This window comes from Rana temporaria, chromosome 6 (genome assembly GCF_905171775.1).
Source record: "Rana temporaria chromosome 6, aRanTem1.1, whole genome shotgun sequence".
Classification (NCBI taxonomy): Eukaryota; Metazoa; Chordata; class Amphibia; order Anura; family Ranidae; genus Rana; species Rana temporaria.
Window position 1 is genome coordinate 75,426,038 of NC_053494.1, and position 21,611 is coordinate 75,447,648.

At 48.5% G+C, this 21,611-nt stretch overlaps 1 protein-coding gene across 5 annotated transcripts in view; it reads left to right on the forward strand.

Annotated features, from left to right (window-relative positions):
- GSPT1 (G1 to S phase transition 1) overlaps positions 1-21,611 on the forward strand; it is a 525,782-nt gene that overhangs the window by 162,542 nt on the left and 341,629 nt on the right. For all 5 annotated transcript variants that reach the window (XM_040356936.1, XM_040356939.1, XM_040356940.1 and 2 more), the window contains one exon: positions 2,137-2,214. In XM_040356936.1, the coding sequence (XP_040212870.1) occupies positions 2,137-2,214 (78 nt within the window). The remainder of the gene's footprint in view (positions 1-2,136; positions 2,215-21,611) is intronic.

Consider the following 21,611-nt stretch of genomic DNA (forward strand, 5'->3'; position numbering starts at 1 on the left):
GGAGCCCGGACATAGTTCCCTTATAATATCTGAGGTTTTTGTTTAACCCTCCACCTCATGGTAGTTATGTGCCTACCATTATGTGCCATCTTCTCGGTATGTACATGACATGACAGACATGGTCTCCTATGTGACTCTCTTCAAAATATAGGTTATACACTATGGATGCCTCAGTCCTCGGTTTATGTTAGTTTTTTTGTATCAATGTTAAGATTGTCATGTCATAATACATTGTCATGTTGCATACCCTAATGAATTAAAATTAAATAATTAAACCTACAATTAAACTTCTAGACAGATTGTTTTTGTCAATGGGCAAACATACTAAATCAACAAGGGATCAAATACTTTTTTTTTCCCCTCACTGTATATGTGGGGAATATCAAAGCAATGAACTGATCTTCCCATTGGAAATGTTCAGGGGGCTGTGTCTGCTCAAGTCTTAGGCAATTAGAGGGCAGGGTGTGTTCCCAGTACAGACAAAGCTGACCATGTTGAAACGATGTGTTTCTTTTCCTAGTATGGTTTAGTTTGAAGTTGGAAAGCCAGGGGACTGGCTGGATCTAGGTCTTTTATACAAAAAAATACAAAGAGCATTGGAAATGATTTAAGTACATGGTACAGCATAGACATATCAAGAATATGAGTTGTTGACACTTTACCCTAGGCTGCTACTTTCTGTTAGCGTTAAAGTGATCTTATCCGCTTGAGGACCGCCGCACGACGATGTACAGCGTCAAAATGGCACGGCTGGGCACAAGGGCGTACATGTACGTCCCCACGAGCGCGCCGGAACTCGTGACCCGGTACTCTTCTTTGTGACCGTCCTCGTGGGAACAGCGGACCCGATCGCCGCCGGTGTCCCACGATCGGGTCACAGAGGAAGAACGGGGAGAGGCAAGTGTAAACAAACCTCTCCCCGTGCTTCCCAGTATGGCGGTCACTGATTAGTCTGTTCCCTGTGTTGGGGGAACGACAGTGACGTCACACGCACAGCCACGCCCCCCACAGTAAGAACACTTAACCCCTTCAGCGCCCCCTCCTGGTTAACCCCTTTACTACCAGTGTCATTTTTACAGTAACTAGTGCATTTTTATAGCACTGTTCACTGTAAAAATGACAATAGTCCCAAAATAGTGTCAAGTGTTCGATGTGTCCGCCATAATGTCGCAGTCACGATAAAAATCGCTCATCACCGCCATTACTAGGAAAAAAATTAAAATAAAATGCAATAAAACTATCCCCTATATGCACAAATCAAACTTATTGTGTTTTTTTTTGTTTATTTTTAAACACCAAAAATATGTAGAATACGTATTGGCCCAAAATGAGGGAAAAACTTTTTTCTTTTTTGGGGATATTTTATTATAGCAAAAAGTAAAAAATATTGTTTTTTTTTCAAAATTGTCTCTATTTTTGATCACAGCTCAAAAAATAAAAACCCACAGAGGTAATCAAATACCACCAAAAGAAAGCTCTATTTGTGGGGGGAAAAACACCAATTTTGTTTGGGGGCCACGTCGCACAACCGTACAATTGTCCGTTAAAGCGACGCAGTGCCGAATCGCAAAAAAAAAAAAACAGGTCCTTTAGCTGCATAATGGTCCGGGGCTTAAGTGGTTAAAGTCTTGTGTTTTGTTAAAATAAAAAATAAAAATTGCCTGCTCTGTGTAGTGCTTTTGCACAGTGCAGCCCATATCCTCCTCTTTGGGGTCCCTCACCGCAGTCCTTGCTCCTCCCCTTTGCCAAGTGCCCCCACCGGAAGCAGCTTGCTATGGGGGGCATCTTAGCCAAGTCATGACTCTGTGTCTTCATTCAGACACGAAGCCAATGGCACCCGCTGCTGTCTAAGCCAATGAGGGAGCGTCCTCAGACAGCTGAGGTTCTCGCGTGCAACATCGCTGGATTGAGAAGGGGCTCAGGTAAGTATTGGGGAGGCACACAGGTTTTTTCTTAATGCATAGTATTAGAACCACTTTAAGTGATTGCATACATTTTGCTGCTTTAAATATGGCTGCTTGATTTCATTTTATGACAGCAACTATAGAAAAGCAAATTACACTTGTCTGTTTTATCAGTAAGCTATTTTTTTTTCTGTTGGGCAACTTGTACAATATGTTTTCCATTTATTTTTAGGTATTTAACTGGCATGGTTGACAAAAGAACACTTGAGAAATATGAAAGGGAAGCAAAAGAGAAAAACAGAGAAACCTGGTAAGATTACTTGGTTAATTTTTTTTTTTTTTTTTGACTATATTGTTATATACTTGCCTGCTCTGTGCAGTGGTTTTGCACAGAGCAGCCCAGATTGGAGGATGACCGACATTTGGTTTTCTCTGGCCGATATTTTTTTTTTTTTTTTGGCGTGCGGCACTGGCGGGTTTCACACTGAGCCGATATAGTGGTTGTGAAACTGACATATGTAACTGAATGCAAAGAGAGACCAGCTGTCAAAATTCAGCGGTGATGTCGGGGGTGGGCAGGACCCAGCAGCTAGGATACATTAAGATGAGAAAACTTTCTGCCTTTAGAACCACTTTAAATATTTCACTACCCTGTTCACTTTTCGATGTACAAGGTCGGTACCAGCTGAGTTGTATATGAAGAGTCATACATGCAGCATAGGCTGCTTGGTCAGTACATAAATGCTTTCTTTTTTTATATTGCATCTAGCTCCAGTTCAAGCTGAATTTCTTCCTCACCCTCCACCTGAGATGGGCTCCTCTCTACAGGAAACCTTGTCACTTTAGCAGCTGTTATAAGGTCACCCCCCCCCCCCACCCCCGGTCCTTAGTACTGATTGTGTTTCTCCCTACACAGGGGCATGTTTTTCTTAAACCAGGTGACCGGGGAGAGGCGGATGGTTCCCCTTTTGGGGCAAGCATAGGGAGGCTGGGGAGCGCTAAACCTGCTGGGGCTAGATTCCTTCAACTCCCTCTGACAGGTGGCCCTGGAAAGGCAGTGGAATTCATTCCTCTGCTGGCTGCATATTGACATGATCTCCAGTACCCACACACTGTATGGTGAAGCTGCATGCTCTGCATTGGTTCCTAAAACATATAGCATTCCAAGCCTCATTTTTGCTTGGCTTCATCTTCCGGTCACATGATAGGAAGTGGGTGAGGCTACAGGCAACGAGCAAAGTTCTTAAGAGGGATTCCGTTCCTGTCCCCCCTGTCCCCCCCCCCATGGAGCAAGAATTTACTATAGCCTTGCACTGACCGGGGGGGGGCTAGCTTGACTGGGGAGGTCACCTGCCAGAACAGTTCTGCCCTTCAGACACTCAAGCAGGGTAAAGCTAGAGACTGGGTTATTTTCTCATCGTCCATGGACGGACACAGCCTTAAATCTTGACAAGTGGGTTATGTTCCCTATTTACAGGTGAGGACTAGGCAGAAACATGTTAGATAATTAAATACATGTTACATTAACAGTTGAACAGCCCCGCCCAGGGGGCGGTCCCTCCAGGCATAACCCTCCTCACTGCAGCATGCAGCCTCAGTTTTCTTCTGCCTAGCAAAGGAGAAGGACGTATGGCGCCCAGAGCCCTGAGGAGACATTTTCTTTTTTTTATTTTAACTTTTTCTTGAATCCTCTTTCAACTGTCGGCTGAGACAGGCTGGATAATATAGATCCTTGTAGTCTACTCAGTCCGACCAGCATGCGTGAGCACACATTTGCAAAGAGGCTGCGTCTGCCACGCCATGCCCCATGACTCCTGGGGTGGCCAGTGAACTTTGCTTCGAGGTTCACATATGACTGGGCTGTGGTGTTGTCTCACTCACAGTGGACCGGGCCGACAGCTACCTCCATTGCAGTTGTAGGTATGTCAGGAACGCGTCAGCGAGTCCTCGCTCCGACGGGTAAGTACAGTCCCTCCCGCTTAGGTGGGTTGGTACGGCTGGGCATTCCTTGGGTTTGGGGGTCTTTTCTCCTCCCTTCCCTGCTCCTTTCCCTCTGCTGCATTAACATTTGCCGCTGTCGGGGGTGCCCTGGGTACCCTGGTCAGCGCTGCAAGGGGCCTGGAAGCTTCTGTTTTTTTTGTGGGGATATGCATGCACACAAATCAGACCGCTCTGTAGGTTTTTTCCTTCTGTGCCCTTCTTTGCTAATTTCTAAATATGCGGAATGAGAAAAGCCGCTGAGGGCTCTTGTAGTCCCTCACCGCCTGGCGGTTCAGTGTCCCTTTTGAGGAGAGCCTTTTTAAGAGACTGGGCTTCTCCGGTGGTCCCTCTGGTTGTCATGTATAGGTGACCACCCTCCCTATTGGGGGAACCCCCACTTGTATGGATCTGACTGACAGAAGATCCGAAGTACTGACCTGTTCCATGTCTACCATGCTGGGGTCTGCTTTGCAGCTTATTATGGCCACTACGTTGGGGTCCCAGTCACTCTCGGAGTAAGTATTTTTTGAGGAGAAGGGGGGGGGGGGTGGGAAGGACCTCATCCGAGCAGTCAAACACACCTTGAACATACAGCATATAGCTTCTAGGAAATCATAACAGAGGGCCATTTCCATCATTGTCACCAGTAAACTCTGTGCCCCAGGCATCTATCCACCCCTACCATATCTTATCAAATTTAGTAGGACAGTTTCGATTAGCAAAGGTGATCTTGTACAGTGGCAGCACCGAGTTCAATACCGAGCACCATGAGGACACCGTGGGAGGTGCAGCACTCTTCCAGTGGAGGAATATCTCCCTACGGGCATAAAAAGTAGCATACCCGAGGAATGATTTAGTGTATTTACCCCGCACCCCAGGGCCGAAGACATTCAGCAGCATTGATTTAGGGCTAGCTCCCAGGTCCAGAGCGGTAATTTGGTCAAGGGCGTCAGCCACTCCCGACCAATAACCTCCAAGGCGGGGGCAGGACCAGACCATGTGAAAGGAGGAGGCAGCCCCTAGATTACATCTGGGGCAGGCCACCGGGACGTTGGGATTCATAATTGTCAACCGTTTCGGGGTGAAGTAGGCCCTGTGGAGGAATTTGACCTGCATAAATCGGTCTCTAGCCGAAATCATAGTTGTAACGAAGGAAGAGACACATGTCTCCCATTCGTCCTCTGACAGATCAGGAATGTCCATCTTCCATTTTTCCAAAGTTTTTTTCAAGTTTCTTTGTGGGAGCTATGGACAAGCGGAGATACAAGGAGGACAGGGGCTTGTCTATGACCTTAGCGTTAAGAAACCCCTCCACAGAGTCTGATTCCAGCGTGAGAAGTGGTGGGAACTGTTTCCCATAGGCATGCCGTAGCTGATAATATCGGAACAGCATCCATCCCGGTAATGAGTAGGGGTCCCGGAGATCGGAGAAAGAGCGCAACCTACCCCCCCTAACAATGTGCCTCAGTTTCACTATACCCTTTCCCGCCCAGACCTGTGGATCCGGAACCAAATTCATGTGCGGCAGATTAGGATTACCCCACAGGGGGATGTGAGGTGAGAACTTCTCGGGGGAGCCAAAACGGGTCCTAGCCCTGTGCCATACCGTAATGGTTGTACGCATCAAGTCTGTGATGCCAGGGTGGGACCTCGCCCCCCTGAACACCACATTGCTAAGGGAGACGTACGACCCCATTATAGCTGCTTCCAGAGTCACTGCCGGGTTATCATGGGGTTGGGAGAACCACCACCTAACCGTCACCAGGACAGCCGCCCAGAAGTAGACCTGGAAGTCCGGTAGGGACAATCCCCCCTCCCGATCTATGGGAAGCTGAAGGGTGGAGACAGCCAGCCGCGGGGGTCCCCCATTCCAGATAAAGGAGGATATAATGCTTTTAATCTTGGCAAAAAACGCGGCGGGGGGAATTTCGAAAGAAGTAAAGACATTTAGGCAAATATACCATCTTAATCAGATTTACTCTACCCACCGGTGAAAGGGGGAGAGTCCTCCAGGTTGTACATTTCCTGCGAAAAGTTTTTCAGCAGTGGTTGGAGGTTCAGCTCATAGTATGAGGACAGCGTAGTCCCGATCCTTACTCCCAGATATTTAAATTCAGGTGTCCAGTTTAGGGGGGTTGCCCGTCGGTGGGTGAGGGCCCGACGAGTGTAGTGAGAAGAGATTTCCCCCAATTAACCTTAATGCCCGAAAAGGAGCCGAAGACATCCACTATCTGGAGCGCGGGTGGGAGGGAGGAAGTATCCTTGAGGAAAAGGAGGGTGTCATCGGCATAAAGGGATATTTTATCCACGACCACGCCTATCCTAATCCCCTCCACCGAGGGGTCAGATCTGATTCGAGCCGCCATGGGCTCCATGGCTAGCGTAAACAGACCAGGGGAAAGCGGGCAGCCCTGTCTGGTGCCCCTAGACAGAGGAAAAGATGATGACAGCGAGTTATTGGTGCGTATCCGGGCTGTAGGATTGCGGTATAGCATCTGAACCCACCCAATAAAACGGGGGCCAAACCCAAATTTACGGAGGACGGCCCAGAGGTAGCGCCACTCGACCGAGTCGAAAGCCTTCTCGCCGTCTAAGGAGGCCACAACACCCGTACCGTCCCCACCTGCCCTAGAGAGATGGGTGAGGAGGCGAACGGAGTAAGTATTTTGCACCAGACAGTGGAGGAGCACCAACTCTCTCCCAAAGTTATTAGGCTAACTGACCAGCTGGTCCAGTGCCTTGTATATGTCTGTGATGTTTCACTGGATGCCGCGCCCTTGGTATCCAGGGCTTCGGTTTCAGAGATGGTTGCCGCCTTCTCTGGTTGGAATGCTGGTCTGCTGGCCAGGCCTCTAACATACGCCCTGGCAGATTTTCCCTTTGAGTGGGAGACCTTTTTGGGTCCTTGCTGGATGACATTATCAAGGATGTCACTGGGGGGGGGAAGAGCACTCGCCTCCCTCAGGCTTCCAGGGGGAAGGAGCCCCGCTGTCGGCCGGGTCCTTCCTTTCCCACACCAAAGTGTTTTTTTTTCATCAGTCAGGGTCCGCAGGCGAACCCTCCCCGGCCGACAAAGGCTCAGCTGGGGGACTAAAACGTCCCTGGGTGCCTAAGCCGATCGCGCCCGAACCCGCCAATGTACGTAGCTTCCCCTGCCCGTTTGAGGTGGGGGGTCGACTTTGCTGTTCACAACTCGGTAAACCTCCCTGTTCTTCGACCAGTGGGTCTGCGAGTTGGTATCTTCGGAGTACTAGATGGGGTTCCTTCCCATCCACTGAACAGATTTCTTCCCTTCCGTCTCCCTTTCCCGGCTCGTGGATCTGCCTTGGGGCAGTGTGGGACTTGTTAAGCTGCGGGGTAATTTTACCTTTCCTGCAGGACTAGAGGTGTGAGGGATACAATCCAAATAAGTTCTCGGTCCCAAAGATGTACAGGGTCCGTCCGATTTTGGGCCTAAGATGCCTTTGTGAATGATGGGTAGTGCCGCTCAGAATCCATTCATTCGGTGGTAGCTGCGCTCCATCCGGGGGACTTTCTGGCATCCTTGGACATCAAGGACATGCATGTCCCACTTTGCGCGAGTTACAACGGACGCCAACCTCTCGGGTTGTGGGGGCGCCTAGGGGGTCCAGTTGGCCCAGAGTCGCTGGACTTGAGTGAACCTACGGCCACGCCTCCCTGTATACGGGCATGCGGGCTACTGGAGTCGCCTGATGCTGGACCAGAATGACTGGTCTTGGTACTTGGAGTCCACTCCTTTTGCAGGAGGTGAGTCTCACAGGGCATGGATCTCCTAGCCGCTCGTCTCAGCCGCAAGGGTGTCAAAGTTTGTGGCCAGGTCTAGTGATCCTGCACAGATGCGTCAGTTGCGCTGGTGGCCCTGTGGAGTCTGTATCGGCGACTTTATGCCTTTTTCCTCCATTGTAGTGGCCTCCCTGGCTGCTCCAGAGTGGAGGCTGGGGATTCCCGATGATTCTAATCGCTCCAGATTGGCCTTGTTGTCCTTGGTACGCCGATATCGGGCGCCTGGTAGCGGAGGTACCCTGGCGGTTTCCAGGGTGGGAGGTCCTTCTGTCTCGAGGTCCCATACTTCCTCCTGTTGTACAGTCACTGACTTGCTCAACATAGCTATTGGAAGCCAGACTTTAAGAGACTAGGGTCTGTCCGACTCGGTTATCTCAACCATGCTGAGGGCACGGTAGTCTTCTTCCGGAGGATCTACCGTTGCATCTGGCAGGCCTACATCTCTTGGTGCGAAGAGATGGAGAGACATCCACAGACTTACTCGGTGTCCAGGGTCCTGCTGTTTTTACAGCTTGGAGTGGATCTAAAAACTGCTTCAAGCACCGTTTGGGGGCAGATTTCAGCCTTGGCTGTGTTCTTTCAGTGGCCTTTTTGCGGCCCGTTCCCACTTTTTGTGCAGGGGGTTTGTCCTATACTCTCCCCTCTTGGCCCATATCTTCCCTCATGAGTTTTGACTCTGGTGCTCTTGGTTCTTCAGGAACCTTCCTTTTGGGAACGTCAGATTTCTCTTGACAACTATCTCAGAAGGTGGCCCCTTTAGTGGCCTTTACCTCTGTTAGAGGGGTTTCTGAGTTGGGAGAGGGCGGATGTGGATCATATTAGAGGTAAAAATTCAAATATACACATATGTAAAAAAGATTACACACATCCTAATAAAATTACATCCTAATAAATGTACATCCTAATAAATTGTCGCATTGATCATAGTAAAATGATTGATTAAGAAGATAAATGATTAAAAATTGATTAAAAAATTATTATTATTATTATTATTATATACCATTATAAGGATCATACATTTATGAACATAATACAGGCGCAGTAAAGATGAACTGGACTTGTATGTATGGGTATGTACATGGGTAGAGTGAGGGTTATGGCGAGTGGTGTGGTGTTAGGACTGCGCTAATGTGCGTCCATATCAGCAGGTACAGGTGCATGGGCAGAACATCTGCATATGTGTGAACATTTTGGGAGAGGGGGGGGGAGGGGGGGTGGTGTGTTTAGGTTAGGGGTAAGAGGGGAGGGGGAAGGGAGAGGGAAAAGGGGGGGACGGGCAAGAGGGGGGGGGGGGGGAAGTGGGAGAAGGGGCGAGAGGAAGGGGAGGGGGGGGGTTTAGAGGGGAGGGGGGCTTTTAGGAAGGGAAAAGTGAGGGGAGAAAACAATAAAACTATTGGGGGGGAGGTTATTTATACTTACTACCACCAGCCCCCAAGGTGTGAGGGGACCCTTTTATATTTAGATACCTGAAAATACAGATCATAAAGTTTAAGGTGGCACAGATCCACACAGCGTACCGAAACATTTCACCACCACACACCAAAAATCCACTTCAGGACTCCGAGTATGGGTCATAGAACAAATAAATAATTCCCTACCATCAGCAGAGAGATTCAAAAAACTGTGCGCCAGAGAAACTTATTGGATCTACAGTTTGGATACACTCTCTCCGGGGGGTATTAATGAAAGTATAGAGATCGCCACCATTCTATAAACAAACTTATGGCCTCAGATCCATTTATACCTATGGGCGCTTCATTATTACCCATTTTACCTTGTACATATATGTTTGGTTTACATATGTTGTCGTGTACATCTTTTATGGATGTGTGTGTGTGTGTGTGTGTGTGTGTGTGTGTGTGTGTGCATATGTGTATGTACATGTTAGATATATAGATATATAGATATACACATACACACACACACACACACACACTTCTCTTATATACTTCCCCACACATAATTTAGCTACCATCTCCATACCCTCTCCCATATATATACATACACTGTTACCGGAGAAGAGAAAAAACAAGCGACCTGGTAAATCTACCTCCAGGCAGTGGCCACGGCATTTTCAGCCAGCCACAAAAGCCAAGGAAGACCGGCCCCAGAGAAATAAAACAGTGGGGTTCTAAGGCCAATGAACAAAACCCCAAAACCTCTGCATGAAGAGGCGCCCCCGCTCGGCCGAGTGGGGGGACGGCTTTGCCAGTTTTCAGAGGTAGGGCAGAGATCCAGGACAGATGGGTGGTATCCACTGTATCACTAGGGTACAAGCTGGAATGTCGAGAGATCCCATCTTCTCAGTTCCGAAGCTCAAGGCTCTCCAAATATTCTCTAAAAAGAGCACCCTTCTTCAAAGGATTGGATCACTTGCTGTCCCAAGGGGTGATCACAGAAGTACCCTTAAGGGAGCAAGGTTCAGGTTTTTATTCGAACATCTTTGTGATCCCAAAACCAAACAGACGTCGGACCCATTCTGGATCGGAGTTCACTAAATCTGTTTCTAAACATTCACCACCCTACTAGGACGGAGAATTCATGGCGTCAATAGACATCAGGGACGCCTATTTACATGTGCCTATCCATCCCGCTCACCAAATATTCTTAAGGTTTGCGGTGGAGCCTCGCCAATTCCAATTTGTGGCTCTGCCCTTCGGGTGGACACCGCACCCCGAGTATTTACAAAAGTACTAGCCCCTCTGCTAGCAAATCTCAGGGCCCAGCACACAGTGATAATAGCCTATCTGGACAATCTACTTGTGATAGAGCAATCAGTGGCAGGGTTAGATCACGCCGTATCCACTACGATAAGATACCTGGAGAGGTTAGGATTGTAAACCTACAAAAATCCTCACTACAAGCCCAAAGAAGGATAGAGTATCTGGGCATGATCTTAGATACAATTCAAAGCCGAGTATTTCTACCAGAGTCAAAGTTCAGATAACTAAGGGATCTGATCCACAAGGTCAAAGCAAAGAGACCATTGATTCGCCTTTGCATGAGGCCTTTGGGGAAGATGGTAGCCTCCTTTTGAGGCTGTTACTTACACCCAGTTTCATTCGAGACTGCTTCAAGGCGATATTTTAGCGGCCTGGAACAGGAAGATCCATGCACCTGTCTTCACAGGTGCGCCAAGACTTCAGTTGGTGGTTAAGGACCAATAACTTGCAGAAGGGAAGATCCTTTCGCCCAATCTCCTGGAAGATGATGTCAACAGATGCCAGCATAACAGGCTGGGGAGCCGTATTGGAAAAAGCTTCAGCCCAGGGAACCTGGACCAAAGCCAAGAGACCTACCCATCAACCTACTGGAGTTACAGGCAGTATACTTGGCCCTCAGAACCTGGACAAACAGGTTACAGGGCCACCCGGTTTGGATTCAGTCCAATAATGCTACAACAGTGGCTTTACATCAATCACCAAGGTGGCACCCGCAGCCAGGGTGCCCAGGAGGTAAATCACATTTTAAGATGGGCAGAAGAACATATTTCTTGTCTTTCTGCAATTTTCATTCCAAGGGTAGAGAACTGGCAAGCAAACTATTTGAGCTGCCAGCAGTTATCATCAGGAGAGTGGTCTCTCCACCCCAAAATCTTTCAGGCCATTTGCCAGAAATGGGGGACCCCGGATGTAGATCTATTAGCTTCCAGGTTTAACAGGAAGTTGGACAATTTTGTGTCCAGGACAAGAGCTCCTCTGGCCTACGGATCAGATGCACTGGTAGTGCCGTGGAATCAGTTTTCACTGATTTATGCCTTTCCACCAATTTCCCTTCTATAGAGACTGATTTGCAGGATCAAAAGGGAAGGAATTCTGGTAATTTTAGTGGCCCCAGATTGGCCCAGAACACCTTGGTACGCCAAGATCATAAAGATGGCAGTAGGAACACTGTGGAAGCGTCCGCTTCGTCACGATCTGTTGTCACAAGGTCCAGTGTTCTATCCTTCCTTACAAGGGTTAAATTTGACGGTTTGGCTGTTGAGACCTACGTTCTGAAAAAGAGGGCTCTCAGGTCCGGTACTTTCTACGCTTATGAACGCCAGAATATCGGCTTCTAGACGAATTTACTACAGAGTGTGGAAAATATGTTTCATGGTGTGAAACTAATAAATGGAATCCTGAGAGATATGACATAAGTAGGATTCTTGCTTTTTGCCAGCTAGGAGTGGATATGAAATTAGTCCTTAGTACCATTAAGGGTCAAATATCAGCTCTATCGGTCTTCTTTCAAAGACCACTGGCATCTCATTCCCTAGTGCAGGCTTTTTTTCAGGGGGAACTGCAGATCAATCCGCCAGTCAAGTCTCCCTTGTGCCAATGAGATCTGAATCTAGTATTATCAGTGTTGCAGAAGCAACCCTTCGTACCCATTCACCACATTCCGCTGATTCTTTTAAGCAGGAAGTTGGCCTTTTTGATTGCTATAGAAGCTAGAAGAGTATCTGAATTAGCAGCTCTTTCTTGTAAAAAAACTTATTTTGTTTACAATAAAGACAAAATTGTACTACGACCCCCATCCTGCCTTTTTACCTAAAGTGGTGTCGGCTTTTCATTTAAATCAGGACACGCAGACAGCGCAGGAACATTTTTTTTTTACACACTCTAGATCTAGTGAGAGCTGTAAAGGTGTATCTGCAGGCAACCGCTCAGAAACGCAAAACAGATGTTTTGTTTATTTTGCCAGATGGTCCTAAGAAGGGACAAGCGGCATCAAAATCCACTATCTCCAGGTGGATTTGACAAACTATTACTCAAGCCTATTGATTAGGGAACAGAACTCCTCCTTTTTCTGTTAGGGCGCACTCTACCAGGGCGATAAGTGCTTCATGGGCAGTGCACCACCAGGCTTCGGTGACTCAAATTTGTAAGGCTGCAACTTGGTTTTCACACATTTTCCAAATTTTATCAGATGGATGTGAGGGGACATGAGGATGCCGCCTTTGAGCGAAGTGTGCTGCAGGTGGCAGTATAGAGCTTCTTGTCCATGGCGGTCTGCTTGATCTGTCTCCCCCCCCCCCCCCTCTCATATAGGGCATTTCTTTGGGACATCCCATTATGTAATGAATATGGCTCTGTCCCGTGGTGTACGATAACGAAAACAGGATTTTTAGAACGGCTTACCTGTAAAATCCTTTTTTTTTTTGGATTACACCACGGGACACAGGTCCCCCCCTTCTTAAGGGAACCTTATTGCTTTGCTACAAAACTGAGGTACTCCCCTGCTGGGAGGGGAACTGTCTCTGATTTGGTTGTGCCAGTGTCCAATCACCTCTGGTGACCATACAACCCATTATGTAATGAATCCTGTTTAACGCAATCTGTGCCTAAAAAATATATGCCGACGCATGGGGGTAAGCCGCCCTAATGTTAGGAGCAAATGGCTCCTCCACCCTTGCCCCCATGCTTTGGCATATTTGCTCTTTTTCCCCCCCTTTAAACTGTGGTGGTAAAATCACCTCCTACAGTGCTGGAGTCGCGGCTTTACTAAGTATTGTGGGAGCAAACGCTGTTGCTGTTAAGAATAAATAAACCTGTGCTGCAGCTGAACGGCGTACCTCGGCCCTCAAAAATTCCACTCTTTGCTCGCAAAATGCTAGTGGAATTTAGTCCAGAGCGAGTGAAGAGCAGTGGGTGAACCAGGCTGACAGTTTCCTGGCTGAAGCAATCACACAGCGAGTGGCAGGGCTGGTTCCAAACAGTGGCCACATTATAACAGGAGAGCGAGACAGCTGCAGGCTTCATGTGCTTAAGCCCACTCGTCCCGCTTCTCCCTCTGTCAGAAGCTGCAGACAGGGAATGAAGCAGAGCAGTGCTCTGTGTTCCTCCCTCCCCACCCCTGCCTGACAGACCCGTGTAGCACACAGCTGTGTACTGGGTCTGATAGCTGGAGACTGCACTGTAATGAATAAGTTCTGTGACTTCTGTCATCAGGTGAGAAAGAACCATGAAGAGATTTAAAGAGAATTGGGGGTACAAAGGTAAATGTGGATGGGGGTACATGGCATGCAGAGCAGGGACAGAGACTGATGTGCTCTGTCCACCATTATATAACTTCTACTCCACATCAACAGTATGCTGTCCTCCTCCTGTGCCCCTTTCACCTCTCCACAGGTCAGAGCTGTTCTGAGAGGTGAAAGGGGCACAGGAGGATCCATACGGATGATTTGGAGGAGAAGTTATATAATGGACGGAGGAGGAGGCCACTGTGAGGAGAACACTATCATATTCGCAGCCTCTGTCCCCCTCATGTGTTATTTCCGCCTCTGTCGCCCCCCGTGTCATGTCCGCAGCCTCTGTCCCCCCCCCCCGGTCATATCCGCAGCCTATGTCGTCCCCGTGTCATGTCCGCAGCCTCTGTTCCCCCCCCGTGTCATGTCCGCAGCCTCTGTCCCTCTCCTGTGTCATGTCCGCAGCATCTGTCCCTCTCCTGTGTCATGTCCGCAGCCTCTGTCCCTCTCCTGTGTCATGTCCGCAGCCTCTGTCCCTCTCCTGTGTCATGTCCGCAGCCTCTGTGTCATGTCCGCAGCCTCTGTCCCCCTCCTGTGTCATGTCCGCAGCCTCTGTCCCCCTCCTGTGTCATGTCCGCAGCCTCTGTCCCCCTCCTGTGTCATGTCCGCAGCCTCTGTCCCCCTCCTGTGTCATGTCCGCAGCCTCTGTCCCCCTCCTGTGTCATGTCCGCAGCCTCTGTCCCCCTCCTGTGTCATGTCCGCAGCCTCTGTCCCCCTCCTGTCATGTCCGCAGCCTCTGTCCCCCTCCTGTGTCATGTCCGCAGCCTCTTTCCCCCTCCTGTGTCATGTCCGCAGCCTCTGTCCCCCTCCTGTGTCATGTCCGCAGCCTCTGTCCCCCTCCTGTGTCATGTCCGCAGCCTCTGTCCCCCTCCTGTGTCATGTCCGCAGCCTCTGTCCCCCTCCTGTGTCATGTCCGCAGCCTCTGTCCCCCTCCTGTGTCATGTCCGCAGCCTCTGTCCCCCTCCTGTGTCATGTCCGCAGCCTCTGTCCCCCTCCTGTGTTGTGTCATGCTGCACTGATGGGGGCACAGTAAGGCTGCAAGTGATGGGGGCACAGTAAGGCTGCAAGTGATGGGGGCACAGTAAGGCTGCAAGTGATGGGGGCACAGTAAGGCACAGATGGGTACTAATATGCTTTATATTACTATTGTTAATATTTATTTTTGTAACGTAATTCTGCTTAAAATGTTGAACAGTGTAATTTCATGAGATAATTTACAAGGTCGTGTTTAGGGGCAGACTTGGGGGTAGGGCAGGAGATGTGTTGGGCGGGGCAACTGGTGGCGAGTAACTCTTAAGGCCTGGCTAGTGGCTCAGGACTTGAAATTTTGAACAAAGTAACATTACAGTATAACAGTACGATACAAGTAAAAAATGCGCAAGTGAACAATTCTTCAGGTATCAAGCCAGCATCATATGCGAGGAAGGGTTAAAGTCAATATATAATGTTTAACATTAGCTGACACAGGGATGAATAATAAAAGTCTGAATTGTTGAGGTTATACACTTTCAGGGCTGCCATCAGGGGGGAACAGAAACCATGTTCCAAATCTATAGGAGGAACACAAGGGAAGAGGCGCCTCTGGGTGTACTAGTTTTTAAAACAATTTAATTGGGCCCCATGCACACGAGACGCTGCTAAACTCGAGTTCAGAGGCATTTGGGCATTTTTTTCAACTGCCCCTGAACACATTTATTGTTATCCTATGTGTCCATGCACACAATCACGTTTTTTGGCGTTTCAAAGCAGTTGGGTTTAGGGCCGTTTTTCCAAACCCAAAATTTTGGGTTCAGACGCTTTCAGCTTTTGCGTTTTAGACGCAAAACGCGGTACCGGCGTTTTGCCGCGATTTCGTTTATAGGCGTTTTTAAAGGTGACCTATTTTTTTACATTAGAAATCTCAAAAATGATGGCAAATGATGAAAAACCATAAAAAAACATAAAAAAATGTAATTGCTTGCATTGCATTGTGGACAATCCACAACTTGTGGCAGGTGACGTGGCCAGTGGACAATCCACAACTTGTGGCAAGTGGACAACCCACAACTTGTGGTAGGTGACGTGGCCAGGTGACGTGGCCAGTGGACAATCCACCTTGTGGCAGGTAACGTGGCAAGTGTACAATCCACAACTTGTGGTAGGTGACGTGGCCAGGTGACGTGGCAGGTGATGTGGCCAGGTGACGTGGCAGGTGACGTAGCCAGGTGACATGGCAAGTGGACAATCCACAACTAGTGCCAGGTGACGTGGCAGGTGACATGGCAAGTGGACAACCCACAACTTGTGGCAGGTGACGTGGCCAGGTGACATGGCAGGTGACGTGGCCAGTGGACAATCCACAACTTGTGGCAGGTGACGTGGCCAGTTGACATGGCAAGTGGACAATCCACAACTTGCGGCAGGTGACGTGGCCAGTGGACAATCCACAACTTGTGGCAGGTGGGGTGGCCAGGTGACATGGCAGGTGACGTGGCCAGGTGACGTGGCAGATGACGTGGCAAGTGGACAATTCACAACTTGGCAGGTGACGTGGCCAGTTGATGTGGCAGGTGACGTGGCCAGTGGACAATCCACAACTTGTGGCAGGTGACGTGGACAATCCACAACTTGTGACAGGTGACGTGGCCAGTGACGTGGCCAGGTGATGTGGCCAGTGGACAATCCACAACTTGTGGCAGGCGACGTGGCCAGTGGACAATCCACAACTTGTGGCAGGTGGCGTGGCCAGGTGACGTGGCAAGTGGACAATTCACAACTTGGCAGGTGACGTGGCCAGTTGATGTGGCAGGTGACGTGGCCAGTGGACAATCCACAACTTGTGGCAGGTGACATGGCCAGGTGACGTGGCAGGTGATGTGGCCATGTGACGTGGCAGGTGACATGGCAAGTGGACAATCCACAACTTGTGGCAGGTGACGTGGCCAGGTGACGTGGCAGGTGAGGTGGCGTGGCCAGTGAACAATCCACAACTTGTGGCAGGTGGCATGGCCAGGTGACGTGGCAAGTGGACAATTCACAACTTGGCAGGTGACGTGGCCAGTTGATGTGGCAGGTGATGTGGCCAGTGGACAATCCACAACTTGTGGCAGGTGACATGGCAAGTGGACAATCCACAACTTGTGGCAGGTGATGTGGCCAGGTGACATGGCAGGTGGCGTGGCCAGTGGACAATCCACAACTTGTGGCCAGGTGACGTGGCCAGGTGACGTGGCCAGGTGACGTGGCCAGGTGACGTGGCCAGGTGACGTGGCCAGGTGACGTGGCCAGGTGACGTGGCCAGGTGACGTGGCCAGTGGACAATCCACAACTTGTGGCAGGTGGCGTGGCCAGGTGACGTGGCAAGTGGACAATTCACAACTTGACAGGTGACGTGGCCAGTTGATGTGGCAGGTGATGTGGCCAGTGGACAATCCACAACTTGTGGCAGGTGACGTGGCCAGTTGACGTGGCAGGTGGCGTGGCCAGTGGACAATCCACAACTTGTGGCAGGTGACGTGGCCAGGTGATGTGGCAGGTGACATAGCCAGGTGACGTGGCCAGTGGACAATCCACAACTTGTGGCAGGTGGCGTGGCCAGGTGACGTGGCAAGTGACACGCTAAATACACGTACACTGCTGCTCTCTCAGCTGCTCTGGTCTCACAAAATAGCTGAATTGGTAAATAATATTGTTTTTTGAGCTTAGGGAGGGTCTTATGATGTTTCTTAACCAAATGCTTATAAACGCAAACGCGGTAAAACGCAGCGAAATTCGCGGCAAAAACGGGCGTTTTAAACGCCGGTTTTTGCGTTTGAAAACTTGTGTTTAGATGAGTTTGCATTTGCTTCTCGTGTGCATGGGGCCTTAGGTTAAAAACTTAGGTAATGGTCACTCACATTTTAGAAGTGACAAATAGGCATGTAAGTCAGTAATCCTGAGGTGGGGAGAGGTGTCATCCGGCCGTCACTGTCATCCAGGGTCTGCTGGAGCGCTGTGTGGACTCACTGTCACCGCTGATGGAGGTGGTTGGCTGCGATGGGGAATCTTTCCAAAACGAGGCTTGGAGCGCAGGTGGACAGCAGGCGAGGGATGATGGCGTCACCGGGTATGCGACGCGTTTCCGAGTGACAGGCAGCGAGTGGTGAGGCTGCCGCACTCCTTTTTCAAGCATGTGAGACAATGGACAGGGAGCTAGATTTAAATGGACCGAGGAGGAGACGGGGCAGAGCGGGGACGTAGGGGGGCAGAGCGGGGACATAGTGCTATGGAGGTTGCAAGAAGGGGGAGTGCTGAGATGAGGCTAGAGAAGGAGATGCAGTAATAGGATGGTAGCGAAAAAGGGGAGTGGCGAGATGAGGCAATGCAGTGATGGGATAGAAAAGAGGGAGGGAATAGGAAGGACAGAATACGATAAGTGGAAAAAGCTGGCTGGATTTTTTTTTATTATTAACAGGACGGTGATAGTGGTGGAGAGGGGAGGGGGCGCGCGGGGACAGTATGACACGCAATAGGTAATACAAAGGGGGAATAATAATAAATGAATAAATAAACGGGAATAAGATGCTACAGATTAATTGTTTTAAGGTGGAAGTTTATCACTATATTAAATGGGGAAAATAAGGGAAGCATAGATTGTGGACCTAACGGTTAATATGACAATGATAATTAATAATGGTGGATAAGAATAGATGAAAGGGAATGTAGGAGACATGGAGCATAAGAAATTTATACAAAGGGTGGACGGATATAAGGGCATCTATATGGTGAGTGGGAGGGGAGGAATTTTTAAAAAGTGTGGGGGGGGGGGGGGGGGGGGAGGGCGGATGTGGATCATATTGGAGGTAAAAGTTCAAATATACACATGTATGTAAAAAAGATTACACACATCCTAATAAAATTGCATCCTAATAAATTTACATCCTAATTTAGTCGCATTGATCATAGTAAAATAAATGATTGATTAAGAAGATGATAAATGATTAAAAAATTATTATAAACATTATTATCATATACCATTATAAGGATCATACATTTATGAACATATACAGGCGCAGTAAAGATGAACTGGACTTGTATGTATGGGTAAGTACATGGGTAGAGTGAGGGTTATGGCGAGTGGTGTATGTTAGGACTGAGCTAATGTGCGTCCATATCAGCAGGTAAAGGTGCATGGGCAGAACATCTGTGTATGTGTGAACATTTTGGGAGGGGGGGGGAGGGAAGAAAAAGGGGGGGGGGGGTGGGGTGTTTAGGTTAGGGGTAAGAAGGGAGAGGGGGAAGGGGGGGACGGGCAAGAGGGGGGGGAGAAGGGGCAAAAGGAAAGGGAGGAAGATAGGGAGGGGGGGTTAGAGGGAAGGGGAGGCGAGGGGAGAAAACAATAAAACTACTGGGGGGAGGTTATTTATACTTACTACCACCAGCCCCATAAGAGGGGACCCTTTTATATTTAGATACCTGAAAATACAGATCATAAAATTATTGTTACGCATTATGAAGATAGAAAGATATCCTTTTATTATTATTCCCCCTTTCTATTACCTATTGCGTGTCATATACTGGCCCCGCGCGCTCCCCCCATCCCTCTCCACCACTATCACCGTCCTGTTAACAATAATAAAAATCTTTTTCCAGCCAGCTTTTTCCACTCATCGTATTCTGTCCTTCTTCCTATTCCCTCCCTCTTTTCTCTTTTCCATCCTATCACCGCATTGCCTCATCTCGCCACTCCCCTTTTTCGCTACCATCCTATTACTGCATCTCCTTCTCTAGCCTCATCTCGGCACTACCCCTTCTTGCAACCTCCATAGCACTACGTCCCCGCTCTGCTCCGCAACCCCTACGGTCCATTTAAATCTAGCTCCATGTCCCTCGTCTCACATGCTTGAAAAAGGAGTGCGGCAGCCTCACCACTCGCTGCCTGTCACTCGGAAACGCGTCGCATACCCGGTGACGCCATTATCCCTCGCCTGCTGTCCACCTGCGCTCCAAGCCTCGTTTTGGAAAGATTCCCCATCGCAGCCAACCACCTCCATCAGCGGTGACAGTGAGTCCACCCAGCGCTCCAGCAGACCCTGGATGACAGTGACGGCCGGACTCAGTATAACAGTAAGACCTGCAAAGCAAATATGACAGTTAACCACTTCCAGACCTGCTCATGTATATATACGTCCTCTTTTTAAACATGGATATCTCGGTAACGGCAGCAGCTGCTGCCACAACCGAGGTATCCATGTTTAGCATGAGCGGTCTGGAATACGATAATGGCGGTCTCCGCGGCGGATTCGCCGCGAGATCGCCGTTATCGGTGGCGGGCCCTCCCGCTGCTCTCTCGCGCCCTCCGCCGCTTACCGGAGCCGTCGGTAGCGGCGGAGGAGATTGCGACCTTTCGGCAGCTGAGCGGGGACGAGACAAGGAAAAATCTCCTTCGCCCGTCCCCATAGCTCTGCTGGGCGGAAGTGACGTGAAAACGTCAGTCCCGCCCAGCCTCTTAAAGAGACAAATTTTTTTTTTTGTCATTTGAAAAAATTACTTTTTATTTTATTTTTTTGCATTTAAGCCCAAATATGAGATCTGAGGTCTTTTTGACCCCAGATCTCATATTTAAGAGGACCTGTCATGCTTTTTTCTATTACAAGGGATGTTTACATTCCTTGTAATAGGAATAAAAGTGATACAATTTTTTTTTTTTTTTAAGTGTAAAAAGTAATAAAATAAATAAAAAAAAATAGGAAAAAAAAATGGTATCATTTTACTCGGCGTAACATTATCTTTCACAATATATAAAAAAATTGGGCCAAATTTATTGTCTTATTTTTTAATTCAAGAAAGTGAATTTTTTCCAAAAAATGCGCTTGTAAGACCGCTGCGCAAATACGGTGTGACAAAAAGTATTGCAATGATCACTATTTTATTCTCTAGGGTGTTAGAAAAAAATATATATATAATGTTTGGGGGTTTTAAGTAATTTTTTAGCAGAAAAAACGGTTTTAGTCTTGCAAACACCAAATCTGAAACACCTAAGGTCTTTAAGTGGTTAAAATAACATTACCGTTCTAAATAGAGAGAACAATAGATGTAGAACAATAGAGAACGAACATGAGAAAACCATAGAGAGAAGAAAAATAAAACCACAATGTTTGGCTTTATTTATTCAATTTTTTTTGCGCTTTTATAAAAACTGTGGGCGTTCCAGATTAGGGTCTCTCAAAATGTGATAACCATCTCTATCTTTCGAGACCCTGTGTTAGTGTGCCTAGGACTGTGCAGTGTTGTACCCTACGCTAATACTCCTAGCGTGTGAAACAGTTACCGATGCAGAGACCAGGTTGGTCAGGACAGGAGGCACAATAAAAGCGGGTATCACGCCTAAATCCGCGTTTTCTGCAGACACAACATCTTTTGGGCTGTTCTTTGGGTAGATGTACCAGGGAGGACATACACAAAATGTCGGCTCACTGCATTTGCGTGTGGAAGGTGGGGTACAGTACTGTCTGGAAACAGCACAAAAGTATTCAGCAGAGCCAATTGGAATAAATATACAGACACTTTTTTTTTTTATACCTTACGGGCAATTGGGTATATTGTACCCCTCCCATGTTAAGTTTGTATTCGTGGATGCAGAGAGGTTTCTCTACAACACCAGTCGCCGTGAAAGTTTGGACTGCCGTATCCGCGTGAGGACAGAACAAAAACATTCCATGAAACCCTCCACTTCACTGCTAACAAATTATTACACTTCAAGCAGGTTCCCCCCCCCCCCCCCCATCTGAGTTGGGATTGTACACACCATTGGGGGAAGCCCCGGTGATTAGATCGCACGGTGCCACATGCGCCAATTCCACAATCAAAAAGGTGACTAAAGTGGCAAGCTCGTGTTATAATTGTCAACGTACAAGTGGTACCCCTTTCCGAATAAGGGTGACACCAAGTCCCAA